Source organism: Tinamus guttatus, unplaced genomic scaffold (genome assembly GCF_059628265.1).
Source record: "Tinamus guttatus ecotype Peru unplaced genomic scaffold, ASM5962826v1 Tinamus_guttatus_pri_ptg000716l, whole genome shotgun sequence".
Lineage (NCBI taxonomy): Eukaryota > Metazoa > Chordata > Aves > Tinamiformes > Tinamidae > Tinamus > Tinamus guttatus.
The window spans coordinates 552957-570102 of record NW_028289250.1 but is presented as its reverse complement, the minus strand read 5'-3'; the positions used below and the strand labels follow the sequence as shown (position 1 = coordinate 570102).

Genomic DNA, 17146 nt, shown 5'->3' with positions numbered 1-17146 from the left:
CATACGGAAGCTGTGCAGCCTTGGTTAGTGCAAATGCTGAGTCAGAGCAAAGCCATCGTCTTTAGGCCAGCACAACTTTATGTTTACCTGTTTGGAGATACACTTTTCAGGATTAAGTAGTCACCATGACATGGAAAGCAGGCTATGAGGAGCTGGGAATGTTGGGTTATTTAATTAGCATAACTTTGTCTACACTCTCCAAGCCATACCTATTGACAGAGCTTAGTCATCAGAGAAAGAAAATAAGCCAGCAAAACTCAAGGCAAATTGAAAACCCATGTTGTTCAGCAAATTACTCTCCCTAAGAATCAATCAATTGATCAATCAATCAATAAACGAACCCATGCCATAAAAAGACTTTAAATTTTAGATACCAGGTGGAGTATTTGGAATCAAATTCTGCCCTGCAACACTTGCTATTAATAGATTTTACCTCTGCACACATACAGCAAATTTTTGTCTGCACATATAGTAAATCATATATGCAAAAGCAATTTTGCTGTACTGTTTATTCTTTATTTTTTCCTCTGTATTTCAGATTTCCTAACTTCTAGCCATGACCTTGTTCCAGATTATAGCCTTGGAATAATACATCTTTTTCTACCACATGACACAAAAACAAACACTTTTTAGCTGCACAGAGTCAATTTGACTTTTCAAGCAGCGGATTATAACAGTAAAAACATAGTTTGTACAAAGTCGTTTCAAAATTCAAAATGGGAAGTGGGCAAACACCTAAAACACCAAGAATTGCTATTATTTCTTACTCTCTGTGAAAGAGGTTTTTAAATATTATTTTAATCCAAGAACTAAATTCAAGGGACATCAATGCTTCTGATCTGTGATGGAAAAACATAGTTGCCTTCATTTACTAATTAATATGACACTAGGCAGCTACTAGCATTGGTTAATAACTAAGCTGCAGCTTTTGTAGTTGAACCGGATACCTGGGAGGATCTGATGCAGTTATGTCTTAAACTATTTGTTTCTCTACTGATCAAAGCCTTGCCATTCATAACCGACTCCCCAAGCGTACTTGCTAACTTCTCTGACCAAAGGAACCATGAAGGTGATAAATCAGATTGAGCTTTGAACCCCAGCCAAACACAGCCTATCAATTATGTCGGGCTATGCTAACTACACTTGGTTCAGTGATATCAGTTTATTGTGTTGAAATCATAGAGATATTTGAAGTGAAAATAGGTATTTGATACAGTTTGAAATTTTTGAATTAAGAAGTTGAAAAAAAAACGATTCTCATATTTGGCCTTACCAATTTTTTGCCTTCAGAGAATCAAAGATGGATTAGAGACATTGGTAAATATAGATTTAATTCTTTTAACATATTTCATTGGAACAGATTTGTTCTGTTTATGAAGACACAGCTATAGCTGGATCATATTCATCCTCTTCATTAAATGCATGGGGGAAAGGCAGCCACACCAGGATAAGCTTCCCAACTCTTTTTTAAGAGGATGAGCACACCAAGAAGTACATATCAAGTCTGTAGGCATGCAATTGTTCTGACTGGATTAATTAAACATTTAATTAAACATTTGCTTTGGTGTGAAATTTATTATTTGGTGTTTGTTAAAAAAAAAAAAAAAAGAACTTTTAAAGAAAATTCACCTGAATGCAGAGAGAATGTAGAGGCTTTGTTTATGAACTCAGAACATGTCAATTTTCCCTACAGATCTATAAGCTTGAAGTCTCACATTCCCAGAAGCAAACTTCTGAATACTTAAACACGCGCTATTCCCAGTAAGATATTCAGAGTTACCTGTAATTCCCTATTCACTGCAGTGTAGTCCTTGCATGAATTTTACATGAAAAACTAAGCGGGTTATAATCAAGACTTTTACATGTAGCTAAGCTTTTCCTTTCTTTGTCAACCTAATCATGATTCTCTTTTTTCCTTTCGGAAGGGAAAGGGACTTCAACTCTACTTGCTTCTCCAGACTATTTGAATATTCTTTAGAATATTTGAATAAATTTGATTCCTTACACACTTTTAACAAGAATTTAAAACCTCCTTACATTCTGGTATCTTTTTGTGAGTAATTCTGTGGAAAGGAGAATATTGGAGATGGGAGTGAAAAATAAAGGGAAAAAAAAGGAGAGAAAGAGAGAAAAAAGCAGTATGAGACAAAAGGAAACCTCAAGTTTCTCAGTAGCCAAGGAAGCTGCTCATGATATCAAGTTCCATAAAACAGACCAAGCAGTTTTACTTACCACCTATATAGCTCAGCATGCCTAGCATGTCTGCGAGTATTCACACTTTAACACTGAATGAATAAAGAATAATGGATTGGGATGCTTTTTAGTGCTTTTATTCCTTGCATTTTAGCAATGAAATGTCTTCGTCATTGAAGTGAAGGGGCATTATGTCATTTATTTCACTCATACTTAGATTTCACGTGGCTTAAAACCTGTTTCTACTGCTGCAAATAGCATATACAGAACGTTCTTATTTATAAGGTGGCATTACCTGACAATCTTTTAAAGCATTCTGCACTGAAGCCTGGTCTCCAATTTTCTGTTGCTTCTTCAGCTTCTCCTCTTGGGTTTTAAACCAGTTTTTTAGGCACTGCACATTATTTTCATACTGTGTCCACGATTCCTGCAGACTTTCCAATAGCTGGATCTGTACAGAAATATGAGTATACATTACTCATACAATTATGTCTAATGTCAGGCTAATTAATTAACCAGCAAAACAACATTGACCACTGCCTCTCAGATAAAACTCACATCTTTCAAAATTTAAAAATAGTATATGCATTCAAGTGGAATGTATTAGCTACTTGTAAAAGAGTACACAATAAGAAACTCTGCTCCTTCTGAGAATAATTCTATTCAGACAACATTTTCAGATACTAATGACTTCAATGATTTATTTACGATGTAAACATACATTCTACTGCCATTGCTTATGAATTGTGATAAAGCAGATGAATATTTTTATTATCTCTTTCTTTGTCAATTGATCATTTTACAGTTATCTAGATTTTCTGCTTGCTCCAGATCCTATTCAGTGGAAAACCAGATAGCACTGGGCTGCTACAGCAAGGGAAATTCTTATTGGACATAAGGGATAAAAGCAGTTTGCTGCAAAAATGTTTAAGCACATGAAAAGGCTGCCCATAGATGTTGTGGAATCTCCATCCCTGGAGATTTTCAAATTTCAGCAGAGAAAGTCCCTGTGCAATCTGATTAAAATTTTTTTAGAGCAGAATATTGAACTAGGTGATCCTCAGAGGCTTCCAATCATTTTTACGGCATATTTCTTTATATTTTCAATGTGCTCTGTGAAACAGCTAGTTTTTTCTTTACCTTTCCTGTTATCAGGCCTTGCAGAATTTGCCAACGTCGGTTCATTGCTCCAAGCTGTTCTGCAAAGTCAGTTTTGTCGCTGCGTTTACTTTCAACATCTTGGCTGCTAATCTGTAGCACCGATTGGTTCACAAAGTCTACCGTGAGTTGTTTGCACTTTAAATCTATCTTAAAGCCCTAACAGAAAAGAAGGAAATAAAAGAAAATATTGTATCAATCATCATTCCTCACCTTTCTGCAGAAAAGAGGATAAAATATTAAAAAATTACAACTCCACACAATTTAGCTATAAGTATTTCTAGCATTTAAACAGTATTTAAGAGCATTGTTGGTCTTTTATAAATATTGAGAACAAAAACAGCAGTTTGCTACTCCTGCAATAAACTAAATGTTTTCTCCCAAGGGGAAAAAAATATCAGTAAACACTAATCTCAAGGATCAGATTCAAGAAAAGCTGAACATTGACTAGATTGTTTGTTTTAGCCTTAAATTTTCTTTCTACAGCAACAGTTAATACAGCAGGTATTGTTAGATAGAGATAAGAATCACAGACAAAGAATAAAGCCTTTTTTTTCTGGAGACTGGTAAGAGCTGAACATGAAATATCTGTCTTCTGTTTAACAAATACCCTACAAAACACCTAGAATCACCCTAAGGAATAGTCTTCTATCTATAGAGTAAAAATGATTCTGACACTGAGGAGAATAATCAGTGTTACAAATGTATGACCAATACCAACAAAAGCATCACTTGTTATATGAGTATTAGCAATTTGGTTACTGAACTGAAATTTTGTTTTATCTCTTCTCAATATTTACCTGAAAACACGGCATACTTAGTTTTTGTTTCAGACACAGATCAAAATTGCCTTGATCTATAAACCATTAGCCATCTTCCATTCATAAACAGACTACACTTTGAACAAAGGTGTACAGAATTCATAAACCAAAGTGTGTTGTGGTTTTGGATGAAAGTCAGTCCTAATAAAGTTTAATCACATGATATTGCTTTGGATTTATCTGGAAATTAAGGTAAGTATACTAAAAATATATCCCTGCCATAAGTAAACAGCAGAGTAAGAGTAATTTTGGCTAATCTTCTACTGTATCAAATATTAACTAACTACCCAATTTAACTATCATATAATTTTAATATATTTTAAATTATTTTAATTTAAATAATTTAAAATTAGTATATTTTTCTATCATATTTCACAGATATATAATAGTTGTGTATACATATATCTGTAAAATAGAACAAAAAATATATACACTTATATACATTTATGTATATATACACACACACACATATATATATATATGTATATATACACACACATATTTAATGGGTACTCAGAAATGAGTAAAAATTCCGTGATATACCTTGTACTTCTGGACATAATCCTGAATGACGTTCTGCCCTACTGCATTTTTTATATTCTCTTCATCCTGCTGAATAACATTTTCCATCAGAGAAATCCAGCTCATAACTTCACTGATAGCATGGCGTGAAGGAAGTTTGTCCATCTGAAGCTGTAGAGAAAAAAAGACTTTAAATGTGCATTGTGAAGAGAATGGATGAGAATTCCTTGCTTTGTGTTACCATAATTCTTTCCAGGATATTATTATTATGCTATTCCGTGTTCTTAACAGATCGTCTACTTTTCTGGAATTTTGTACAATAAAGAAGCAAAAAAACAAGCATATTATGGGAGATATACTGTATCTTAATAATATTGCAAATATACCAAATTTAGTTATTAAAAATGTTTTCTCTGACAGCATCTTTAGGAAGCGGTATGCATTATACATTACAAGAAGTTTCAGAGAAATGCTAAATGACATTATTTCTAACTAACATAGTAGGCACAGTTAAAAGTTGTCTCCTTCCTCTCTCCTTCTATATCTGGATGTTATTACTAACTCTGGGAGCATTCTAAATTAGAAATTGAAGCAATTGTACACACTGCTAATCTCCTAGTAACTGAAGACTAAACCAATCTCTAGTCCAATACAATTCTTTAATACCAGTGTTATAACATTAAAAAAATATATGAAACTACATAACCCAAACTCTCTTACTCGTAGGTACCGTAGCAGAAACTAAGTATTGTGATTTTTAGATTAGTTCTGTCTTTCACGGATTTTAACAGATTTTTTTTTTTCAAAAAAGCACACCAAAATGTTAAAGAAAATGCTTATCTGTTTGTTAGGAAAAATTCAACAAGTATAACTGTGAAAATTTGTGAAATTAGCACCAATTGACTCAAGATAATATGGAAAGAGAGGATTAGGACATAACAACATAAGCTTTTCCACACTAAACTGGAAACACTTTGTTCCTATCTTGTCCCACACAGGGAAAGAGCAAAAGGTAGCAACCGTCTCTCAAAGATATTGAGAATGTATGAACAGTAGGAAATCATGCAGTGGTTTGTAATAAGACTATTTTAAATCCTTAGAAAGCAACTCTTCTATACCACTGCAGGTGAAAACATGTAATCAGTATTCTTGAACTTTCTGGAATATTAAAGCTATCACTGCACTAGACCATACCTGATGCAGTTTCTCTTGTACTGCTGGGATTTGTATGAGCAACTCTGTCCACTGACTGTCAATCTGGGACAATCCTGCATGTAGTGCTGCTGTATCTACTGTCTTCAGCCTGAGCAGCTGGTTCCCAGTACTCAGGATAGATGATATCTGTGATGATTTAGCATCCACTTCTTTGGAAAACTCCTGTAAACAATGTCATTTTCATGAAAATAAAAAACTACTTGCCAGTGCCACCAGCTACACTTCAGACTGAGTAAAAACAAAAGTTATTTTCAGTCATTAAACCATTTTCTGTTTTTAAAAACATCAAGTTTTGCAATCACTATGCACAGCAACATGGTGCTTAATGTGCAAATATATCAGCTTTTTGAAGACAGCTCATCTACAGAAGCAGACTTTTTTTTTTCCATAATCACTGTAATCACTGCTTCAATGTTGGGGTAATGTATCCCATTTGATTACTCAACTATTTATTTCTAGTTGGACAGAAAATGTGTCCTAGGCTAACAAACTCTCTTACCAGTAAAGAATTCAGGTGGTCTTGCACTGTTTCCAAGTTGTGAGGAACTGTCACTGACTGCTGGCTCCAGAACTCGAGCCGTTCCCTTGCAGATTGCAACCAGTGTGTCAGTTCAGTTGATTTACTCTGATACCTGTGAAGATGTTTATAGAAAGCTTAAAAACAAAATCTAATGAAGGACTGGTAACTAGGAGTAACACTAAGTTACCATAACTATTTGGGCACGCTGTTCCTCCCAAATACACTTCTTTCACTTTCCACTAGAGGGCTCAATCTTTCAAAAACTAGAGCACAAGGCAACTCAGAAATATAATGTTTTTCAGAAACTACCTTCCTGTCATTCCATATCAAACACAACTAATCACATGTGAAAATGAGATGTTGAGGACTTCCCCATAAACTTTATACATACAAATCCCTTTATGCATCTCACTTGGAAAGGCAAGCAAGTCAACAAATAAGGGACATTCATGCATGTTGTCAACGTATGTGAATAATACAGACCTTGTACATTACTCAGATAACGCTCCTTTAGAAGTAGCATACAGTCCTTGCTAAAGACGGCAAAATGCTGTCTCCTCTATATGCCATGGCACAGAGCTGTGAGGGATAGCAATGGCAGGTTTCCCACAATATGCTGAGGGTACTCATGTTATCTAGCAAAGTGCCAGCCCTTTCCCATCACCTGGTACGGACACTTCCGACACTTCTGATTTAGCAATCTAAATTAGGTATCAACAAACTTTTTCCCTCCAGTCCTGTCTGGGGCACATTTTATCGCAAAATAGTAGGGCAGAATGGCACTTGCATGGAACAGAAGTAAAATAGCGTAGAGAGGCTTGTTTGGCAGGTCAAAACATGACATGCATTTTGCAGTATTTTCTTTCTTTTAAATGTGGAATCTAATAGTTTGGGAATCAGAATGACCCCAATGTCAACAGCACAGGCAAGCAAGGTTATTGTGCTCATTACACTAGCACTACCTTGTCCAGTGTTTCAGTATCGTTTCCAGTCTATGAAGCTCCTTGGTCACCTTATTGGTGTTATTTAGCCAGCGCTCGCCTAGTTGGTTCAGTTGACTTTCAAGATCAGAGCAGCTAACAGAAAAAAGAAGCCTCTTCCCATCATCTAGCACCTGGTATAACTTGGGCTGGTATTCAGTCAGATTAGATTTCAGATGCTGTAATGACAAGGAACAGAAAGTTAGATAGCTCTGCAACTGTCTGAATACCTGCTTTCTCAATATCCATCAGGATCTGATGTATTTCACCTGGTATCCACTATAAACAAGCCATTTCAAACAAGGCAAATTACATGGGCTTCATTAGGAGGAGTCTGGACAGCAGAATAAAGTTGCTATTGGCACTGTTTGGTGCTGATGAAACCAGATTTAGTGCACCTTATTTGCTCTCTGCCCATCTCTTATGCAGTTCAAGAGGGTTTTCAAAGAACTGGTAAAGAGCCAGAGGAAAGCTATGAAAGATAGTCGGGACCAAGAGTACATGCACCACGAACTGGGGAAGATGCACTTACTTTGCATCTGGGAAACAGGCCTAAGGACTAGTCTAACAGCCTACAACTATCTCAAGGAGAACCAAAAAAATGATGGACGTACTACTTTCCTCAGCAGTGCCAAGCAATACAAAAAGAACAGTGGCCACAAGTTGCATCCTGAGAGGTTTGGTTTTAGTTTCTTTTCAGTAGCAGATTGTACAGAGCTGCAACAGGTCCCAGTGCTGCTGTGGGATCTCCATCCTTGTAGGTTTGGAAAGCCATGGCCCATGAAAACAGTCCTGCCCCAAGTAGGATACACAGAGATCTCTTCCAACCAACTTTTCTATAACAAATGACCAGAAAGCACCAACCTGAAACAGTGCAATCCGGTCTGTAAGCCTATCCTCAGTTTCTTCCACCAAACCAACAGTGGGAATACTACCTTCAACAGACTCCAGCTGTCTGGTGAGCTCCTGATACTTGTCATCCAGGGAGATCCAGGTCTGAAAACACAATTTATCCATGAATATAGTGAAAATTGAGTTTGCTATCTAAGTATTTTATTCCTGAATAAATTTTAAATATATTACTTGTTTCCTGTATCTGCAGCTGCACTGCCATGAATGTACAGAAATAACAATACAAATGCCCTGACAACTGACAGCATCAACTCTGTGTTGATCTCAACTTTTGGTTAGAATGCAGAGTTGGCTTATGACTAGATAAAGCTATCATGTCCTCCTTGACAGCTAAAGCTAAGCAGCATTTTCAGGTTTACATAATCACAATTTGTATTCCCAAATACTGTGCTGTCCAGAAACTAAAATTCCCAATATAAAAATAGCAAAGATTACACATCACCCACCAGTCTCTACTGGGTATTATAAAAGGGACTGATGTCTATCGTTTCTCCCCAGAAAATACAGGACATGCTCCTGGTTCATCACAATGGCTGTACAGAAAAAAAAAAAAAGGCACAGAAATTCTCACCTCTAGAATGTATTCCAGCTCCACACCGCATTTATGGGCCTGCTTTAACACAGCTGAAGCTTGGGTCATTAGCTCTGAATGTGACCGAGTTTCTGTCAAGAAGGCGAAGCTCCTCATCTTCCTAAAGAGTGTTTCTGTCAGGATCGTGTGAGCCTCCAGCCCCTGAAAATACTCCTGAGAAGTTTTTAAGGGGTGGAGACAAAAGAAAAGAAGTACAATTCTTAACTCATTACCATTCAACAATATTAACATTTACCATTAAAATATGAAAGAAGTACAATCAAGTAAGTATCTGCAGACATGGAACTTTTCCCTCCACCAAGTCTTAAAGAAAAACAGTATTATGAAAAACAGACTGTCCTTGATATAAAAATTGGTTCCCAACTTGCACTCCATGAACAAAATGTCTTAAATCAGATAACCACCATAAAATTCTTCCCAATAATAAGATGTGTATCATTATATACTGTGGCTGTCATTTGAAAACTTAAATTGCCAATGGAAAAAGAATATTGACGTGTCTCAAACTGTTCTCTGGCACAGCAGCACAAGAATAGGAGACTTGTCATTAGAATGCGGAAGCAAATATAGTCCTTCCTGGAGTTCACCTGTAGCGGAGCCACTCAGTCAGAACAGTTCGTTGACTCCAGTTTAAACTACAGTAATTTTTAATGCATCTTAATTTAGCACTGACCAACTATTCAGAAAAGCTCCTGAACTTTCAGCAATGAAAAGTTATAAATATACTGTGTGCAAGCTTACAGTCATGACTGGTCTTGAAATACATCATGGGTTCCTACCTTATGTTTGTCAAGTAGCAATTGGACCTCTTCTTTAGAAGTAACAAATATTTTCTGGTCCCCAGCCATCTTTTCTTGGCCCGTTTCTACCAGGTCAGCCAGGTCCTGCAAAGCTCGCTCATATTGCCCCTTAAGAGCCAGATTCTGGTTCAGGTCACTCCGTCTGGATCCAATGATCATCATCAGCTCATCATACATATCCTTGGGGATAAAAAACAGTTACGATTATCCATACCTCACACATCTGACTAGATGCCAGCTTGTTGCCTCTGTGTTCCTTTTTGAATGTTTGCAGAATAACTTCAACTCTCAGCTCAGAGAGACTGTAGATATACTGACTTAACTGATAAATTAACAGCATTGATAGAAAGAAAACATAAACAGCACCCTGCAAGTCTTCCTACTGTCTGTGTTCAGGAATAAAGTTAGCATGGGTTGCTTTATGTAGCAAAGGAGCAAGGTGGCAGGACTTAAGGCATCAGAAAAACAGACTAGACCTTCCCTTACGTAGATCTCATGCCGGTACAGAATTAACCTGAAAGCTTTGCATCAGTGTGCATCTCTGCACATTGGAAGGGATAAACTGCAAGCATGACTAGGCAGCCAGTAACACAAGCACTTCTGCTTGAGCACTGCCTGAGCACTGCAGACATGATTTACATTGTGTTCCTTATAATGCAGGCAGGTTGGATTCATTATGACTATTGACTTGACCATGGTTCAAGTCTATGACATCTCAAGGCCAATTTTGTTCCCATCAGTCCTCCCAAGCACAGGAAGTGATCTGTATCACAGCTTCTTCCTTTTTTAGCAAGCAAGACGCACAACCTACTGTAAAAACAAATCAGCCCCATGCCAATACTCTATTTTACATTGAAAAAAAGTATGATATTCTGTATTTGTATATTTTACTGAGTGTATCCCTACTGTAAATGTACACATCAACTGGAAGAGCAGTTCCCGTGTCCTCTTTCTCATTTTATATACCCCAATGAAAAAAAAAAAAAAAAAAAAACAGAAAAGCTTTTCTTTACTTAAACAGGATTATTTCCTTCCTGCTTCGGTTTTGAGAATTTGAGAATTCTGTTCTCAGAAGATGGGTCCAACTATGAGGCTAGGCATAGCCTCATAACATGCTAATAAGCATTGGTAAAAACAAAAGTAAATCCAGAAAGCAAAACTACAAGGCCACTCAGAAAAGGGAGAGCTATAGCAAAATAATCACCCTCTGAATGCAGTTGGGTCTCCCAAACTGAAATACACAATTGTGAATAGCGCAACTGTCAAAAAAAACAAAAATAAAAAATCCACAACCAACCAACAAACCAATAAAAAAACAGAGGAAAGGCCTCTTTAAAAAATAAAGTTGAGGGGAAGGGGAAATCTGCAAATAATAATAGCAGGAGGCTATAGGGATGCAAGAACAAGGAACATATTAATACCTTGAATGAAATGTATGAGCCATACCTGGAGCTTAGATAGCTCTTGCACAGAAGGTTGGTCAATTTGCAGCTTGTCTCCACGCTTCTTTAATTCGTTTATTCCAGCATCTAGTTCCTTCAAGCCTTCTTCTGCCTGCAGTATCACCTGTATTAGCAAATTACATCATTTAGCTTGAAGTTTTCATAGCAGTACTATAGCTGTTATAAATTATATATATTTTCCTTTCTTTTAATGCCTGAAGTTTTCAGTCCTCCCTTTTTTATAATGAATTTAACCTATAGCGAGTAACTATGAAGAAATACAAAAATTAAAGAAATACAGAAAAAAAATAAAAGCTGCTTGTTTTTAAAGACAGTGTGGAATATGTTGTCACAAACTGTTTTAGTATTTTATGTTGGTTTATACAAAACTTTGCTGTAAAGTTCTGTGCTACTAATTATAGTATCGGCACCAAACGACTACTAGTAGTAACTTTCATCCAAGCGCTAGGCAAAGAACTATGACAGCAGAAAACATGATGGCAAAATAGCTTCTCTTTTGGATCTTTAGAGGGTTGTTTAGAGGCCAGAATGTGGTCGAAATTATTGCCAAGGGGAAAGAATTTGTAAATTCCCTTTTGTATATTGAAAACGGCAACTTAAACATACAGGTTGGTATTTGCAAGTTTATGTAGGTTATCACCTTTTTGTCCAATAAAAATATCAAGTACCTAAAACCCAATATTTCTGTTTAGCTGAAAGATCTGTCATTTTGGCAATAACAGAAGCAAGAAACTAAGATATATTTTGTCTCCTTAATTAATTTTTATGATAATTGTTCACCAGGCACTTCTTGATAAAAAATTATTTTACTCAAAATGAGTAAGAGTAAAGCTTTTACTAAAAATCAGGGCAGAAAAATGCCCTTTTGCTTTTGAATGAAGTCAACACAGCCAAAAAAATGGCTTTAAACATTCGGTAAAGGTCTATTTCTTTTAAATAGTGTCCACTTTATGTATGACCAGGTCAAGTAGAAATAAAGACAGGTTTCTTTTAATTTACAGAGAGCTACAGTACATTTTTGGAAGTCGTCATTTTATTTTATTTTATTTATTATATACTTTGCAGTATATACAGTATTTATTATATACCTTACGGGAGTACATACAGTCTTACAAACAAAGCAACTGTCCTCTATAATCTTTCCCTCAATTTTGCTGGCAAATAATAGACAAAAAATACCTGAACTTGTTCTGTTTCTGGTCTCTCAACTGCCTGTGACAGTTTCTGTAGAATTAAATATTTGTTATCACTCAGTGAGGTAAACAGGAGTTTCAGATCATTCTATAGGAGACAACAACAAAAAACATTATATTAGTATGCTGTATTACTTACAGAATTTATAAAGACAAACTGTAAAGTGGCCTTTTCTCCTTTGAAAATCATAGTCAACAATTTCCACTTACTATAATGCTAGTAGGTAGAAGTTATGAATTGATGATGCCTTCTACAACGTGTAAAAATTGTAAATTCTTCTAACAGTGAGTTTAGATTTTGGATAATGATTAGGATGACAAGTTTTGGACAGCCTAAGAATGAGATTTATTTTCAGCGAGGAAATGTCTAAAAATTAAGAAAAATTCTGTCGGAGTAAAATCTTTCATATCTCCATTCATCATTCACCCTCGTTAATTCCTTCAAATGGACAACACACCTTGAAAGTAACTATTTCCTGGAGCCTTTCTTTCATCTGATGGCATCTCTGGTTTACTACTGACTCCAGTAAGGTCAGTCTTCCGAGAAGAGAATCCAAAGTGTCTTCTATAACGTCTCTATTATCACCATTCTCAGGAAATGTTTCAGTAAATAAATTCTTGTTCTTATCCATTTCTTGTGTTATCTCTTTGATTTCTTTGGCAAGAAACTGATTTTGTGGAAAACGAAACAGTGTGACAATTAGACACTACAGAAAATATTTTCATAACAAACACCCACTTTACAACTAGCTACTGAATTTTTTACACTGCTGATCTACACACATTAGAGAAAGCTATGCAACTACAGTATTTCTGACAACAGTAAAAATAGTTGCTCTAAGAAAACACATGCTGAAACAAAATTAATCTCTGTAAATGAACTTTTACTCTGAATAAAGGCTTTGGGATATATAAATGTATGTTGCTGCCTTATTGCAACTGCTGCCAGAAAAAAGTTTTTTCTCTTTCTCCATTCCATTTCACGACAATGAATTTGTACTGTTTCTATACCCAGAGATTTTCTCTGTTGCTCACTTAACTTCAGTTTTAACAGGATGATGTCTGTTAACACTGAGAAAAGAAATTAAACAGGAGAGTCTTCCAAACACTATGTTCAATTCTCTTCTGCTTAGGCAAAATTTGGGACAGATACTTTTTGAAGTATTATTTAGGCAGGCAATAAAGTTACTTGTGCCAATGTCAGTAGGCAGCAAGTATATAGAGATTATGACAGCGACAGGACACTTAGACAAGATTTTAAAATTTCCCTGCTGAAGTACTATGTAAAATGCAGCCTTCGGCAGTTCAAAAAATATGCTATTCATAGACTCCTTACTTCTTGCTTGCAGAGGTATGTTTCGGTTTCCTCTGGCAGCAGAGCTGTGGCAACAAACATGTTTTCTTCTACACCATCTAACCACAAAGAGGTAGCTGAGACGCCATCATACAACTTCTGTTCAAGATGCAGACTCTCCTTCTCTGCACGTCCAGCCTGGGCAAAAAGAAGTAAAAGAGGTTCAGAGCAGAAGTACAAGGTACTCTCTCTAACATGTAATATTTGGGAAATGCTAGGAGAGCTTTTGATGAAAATGGACATTGTATATGATTTGCTTCAATATAGGTATAAATACAAATAAAATATTACCTCAGACGACACATCTTTAAAGGCCTGATTCAGTTCAACCAGCACTGGGGAAACTAATGATTTATCTTGATCCTGCCCTCCTTTGTGCAAAGCTACTCCAGATATCAGCCTGCTTGGTCTGTTATAAGGCTGTTGAGAAAGAAGTTAACAATGTTTCTATCATAAACAGAACACAATATTCAACCATACAGATTTTGCCACCTAATGAGGATACCACCAAATATTGCTTGTGGCCCTTCCACAACTGTTCTGCATTCAAGCTGTATAAAAGACTGTATGACAGGAGGTTCATCGCAAGTGAAGAATAAATAGCTGTGGCAAAAATTAGTAATGACCTGTTTTACTAAAATAATAACTCTTGAATTAATACAAGATATTTTGATCTTTGGAATATGTTTTCAAGATTGTATTTTGGAAAAAAAAATGGTCTTATTTTAATAAATATAAAACAGAAGATGCATTTAAATATAGATCTTGGATTGTCCTCCGAGGTTTAGCTGAGTAATCAGGAAACTTTCAAAGACTGAGATCACTCAGTTCTTTGCCACATACTCACTAAGACCAGGAATTTAATGAATAGTCTTAGACACATAATGCCAGAGTACTGATCAACTCAGAGGCATAATTTGTTGCAGAATTACCCTGAAGTAGACACAATCAGAATTTTTGTTGAATATTTTTTTTCCGTTGCAGCTTATTCACATGAATGGAAGTGTGCAATTCAAATGGCTTTGAATAAGAGCAACAGCAGTGCCAATACTTAATATTTTATAAAGATGTCACAAAAATAAATTATTCTTTAACCTCTGTATTAACTTAATGCATTTGCATAAATATACAGTTCCTTGTGTTGTGACGCAGAGAAAACCCTCAGAGAAATTAAAAATAGCTACCAGCTGTTCTTGTTCCAAAGCTTTCTGGAGAAGCCTCTGCTTAGTATTGAATTCCTGATTCAGGCTTTCCCATTTCACCTTCATCTGTTCTTCAGCTGATGGCTTCTCACCTTCCAAGCCTAATTCCTCAGAGAGTGTATCAGGCTTCTCACTGTAATGAGGAAAATGCATAAAAGGTTTAATGAGTGCAAAAGTTACAAAAGCATAAGAAATTTCTTTCCTCCTTCAGTTAGGAAATTCTAGCATTTAAACTAAATGCTGCATTTAAACTAAATCTTTTATTGTTTTTTTCAGGTAGTATGATGGGAACTGGTTTATAACGAGGAGAAGTATTTGGCTGATGAGACAAAAGGTACTGGCAAGCAACTGTTTGGAGCTGCCAATACTCAGATCAACTCAGAACCCTAGATAGATAAAATTTTTACTACACTGAAACATGTTTTAAACAAGTCTTACTTCAAAACTTGATTTTTAAAAAAATTATTTTATCCTACTTCTTTTTTCTCCTCCCAGACACATTCTGATATTTTAATGTAGGTCAAGCATATGACAAAAGTGTAATTTTGGTAAACTGGAGAATAAATTCATCATTTTTGATTTTTTTTGTTGTTGTTTCTATAATGTAGCATCACGTGCACAGAGGTGCTCACTAAGATACATTGAGAAAGTATTTTAACAGAAGAATTAACTACGCCTTACTTCTAAAGCTGTTCACCCTATTCCCTCCTCCCCACACCATGCCTTTTCCACTCTCTCAAGACCTGCATGGACAGGATGCAGCTTTTTTCTTCTGCTTTCTATACAGCACAACTCTCTCCCAGCCAGATCTGAGGCTTTTCAAGCTATCTACTTCTCCAAAACAGGCAAGAGTGCAAGAAGCTCCAGGCCAAAGATGAAATTCAGAACTCTTGAGTTCCGAAAATAAAAATACTCACTAACTGCAGGAAAAATACAATTATGTAATGAGCATCTCATCTGGGAAGACATTTTAAACAGTGATCAGCCACGATTCACATCGCAAGATTAGATGTTTGTATGTGAGAGGGGATGTAAATGTGACAAAGCATACTGTTGCAGAAATTTACTTCACAGAAGAACACACCACAACACACCTTAGACGTAGGCCTTCTGGAACACCTTGTTGTGTTAGGATTTCTTCTCCACGGCTTGCTACAGATCGAAGCAGATTCTTCTGCTCTTCTAACTCTTGCTCCAGCTCCTAACACAGCAAATTACAAAACAAAACAAAACACAGAACAGAACAAACCTTAAACAGGCAGTTTTTGCCTCAAAAGAACATACCTACATTGCGTAACTGTCGAGATAGCTGAGCTATTTCTGATATGGCCTCTTTGCACATCGAAAGCAGTGAAAGCCTCCACTTAGGCACACAAAAAGGCACACATAAATTGAGAAAAGTTGTTGGACCATTGCAGGCATTTTATGGAACCTAAACTAGTGATGATGTGAATGTATCATGCAACACAATATACCTAGTAACATGCTTATCTTTTACTTCTGTAAAGACAGTATTGATGGTATTTATTCAAAAGTAAGGATCATCTCCTCATAAGAACTTTGAGAGATGATTCAGTTTAATTTCACTGGTGGGAAACAGTAGTATAAAGCTGGTAAGTGGCTTAGGAACAGCCACCCAGGAACTCTAGTCTACCTGTCTGTCACAGACACAAAATAAGGACCTGGAGTTCATCATTACAAGAGCACTGCATAAGGAACAGTGTAAAAATGAAGACTTGAATGGAAATATTAATAAGAATGGCTCAGCTACAGTGCTAAATGTAACATAAAGATAAAAGAAATACAAAACACCAACTTTTTGTTGCTGCAGACTGCTCTGCTGCTGCTGTGAGCGAGTTGTTCTTGCCTGTGCCAGCCATTCTTGGACACTGGGAGTTTGTGAGGAAACCAAGTCCAGAGCACTCTCCTCCTTCTCTTGTAAAAAACCCTGTGTTAAAAGAATCAAAGACCATCATTTCATAAAATCTCTTACATTGCCAGAGAGTTGGCAACTGCAACTGCTGGTGAAAATCACATGTAGTATAGTTTTCCATCTGTTAAGTTATTGGCTCACACAAATTCTGAAATCAGCTATGACTTAAGGTTATTGATGTTTATTGGTCTTCTGTTGCTAGCAAGAAACAGATAGAAATGAATGCACACACAGCACCATGCTTAGCAAAATCAGAGACCACAGATGGATGAATTTCTGAGGACTGCT

The 17146-nt window shown here is 36.3% G+C and overlaps 1 protein-coding gene across 1 annotated transcript in view; it reads right to left on the bottom strand.

Annotated features, from left to right (window-relative positions):
- The window catches only part of SYNE1 (spectrin repeat containing nuclear envelope protein 1), a 230181-nt gene that overhangs the window by 55534 nt on the left and 157501 nt on the right, over positions 1 to 17146 (bottom strand). Inside the window, exons 96-112 of the mRNA XM_088537041.1 lie at positions 16742 to 16873; positions 16020 to 16126; positions 14908 to 15058; positions 14015 to 14143; positions 13706 to 13861; positions 12828 to 13037; positions 12356 to 12457; positions 11160 to 11279; positions 9693 to 9893; positions 8893 to 9066; positions 8274 to 8405; positions 7392 to 7588; positions 6409 to 6541; positions 5889 to 6071; positions 4716 to 4865; positions 3334 to 3510; positions 2489 to 2644 (exon numbers count right to left, since the gene is read on the bottom strand). Coding sequence (XP_088393167.1) covers positions 2489 to 2644; positions 3334 to 3510; positions 4716 to 4865; positions 5889 to 6071; positions 6409 to 6541; positions 7392 to 7588; positions 8274 to 8405; positions 8893 to 9066; positions 9693 to 9893; positions 11160 to 11279; positions 12356 to 12457; positions 12828 to 13037; positions 13706 to 13861; positions 14015 to 14143; positions 14908 to 15058; positions 16020 to 16126; positions 16742 to 16873 — 2610 coding nt within the window. The remainder of the gene's footprint in view (positions 1 to 2488; positions 2645 to 3333; positions 3511 to 4715; positions 4866 to 5888; positions 6072 to 6408; positions 6542 to 7391; positions 7589 to 8273; positions 8406 to 8892; positions 9067 to 9692; positions 9894 to 11159; positions 11280 to 12355; positions 12458 to 12827; positions 13038 to 13705; positions 13862 to 14014; positions 14144 to 14907; positions 15059 to 16019; positions 16127 to 16741; positions 16874 to 17146) is intronic.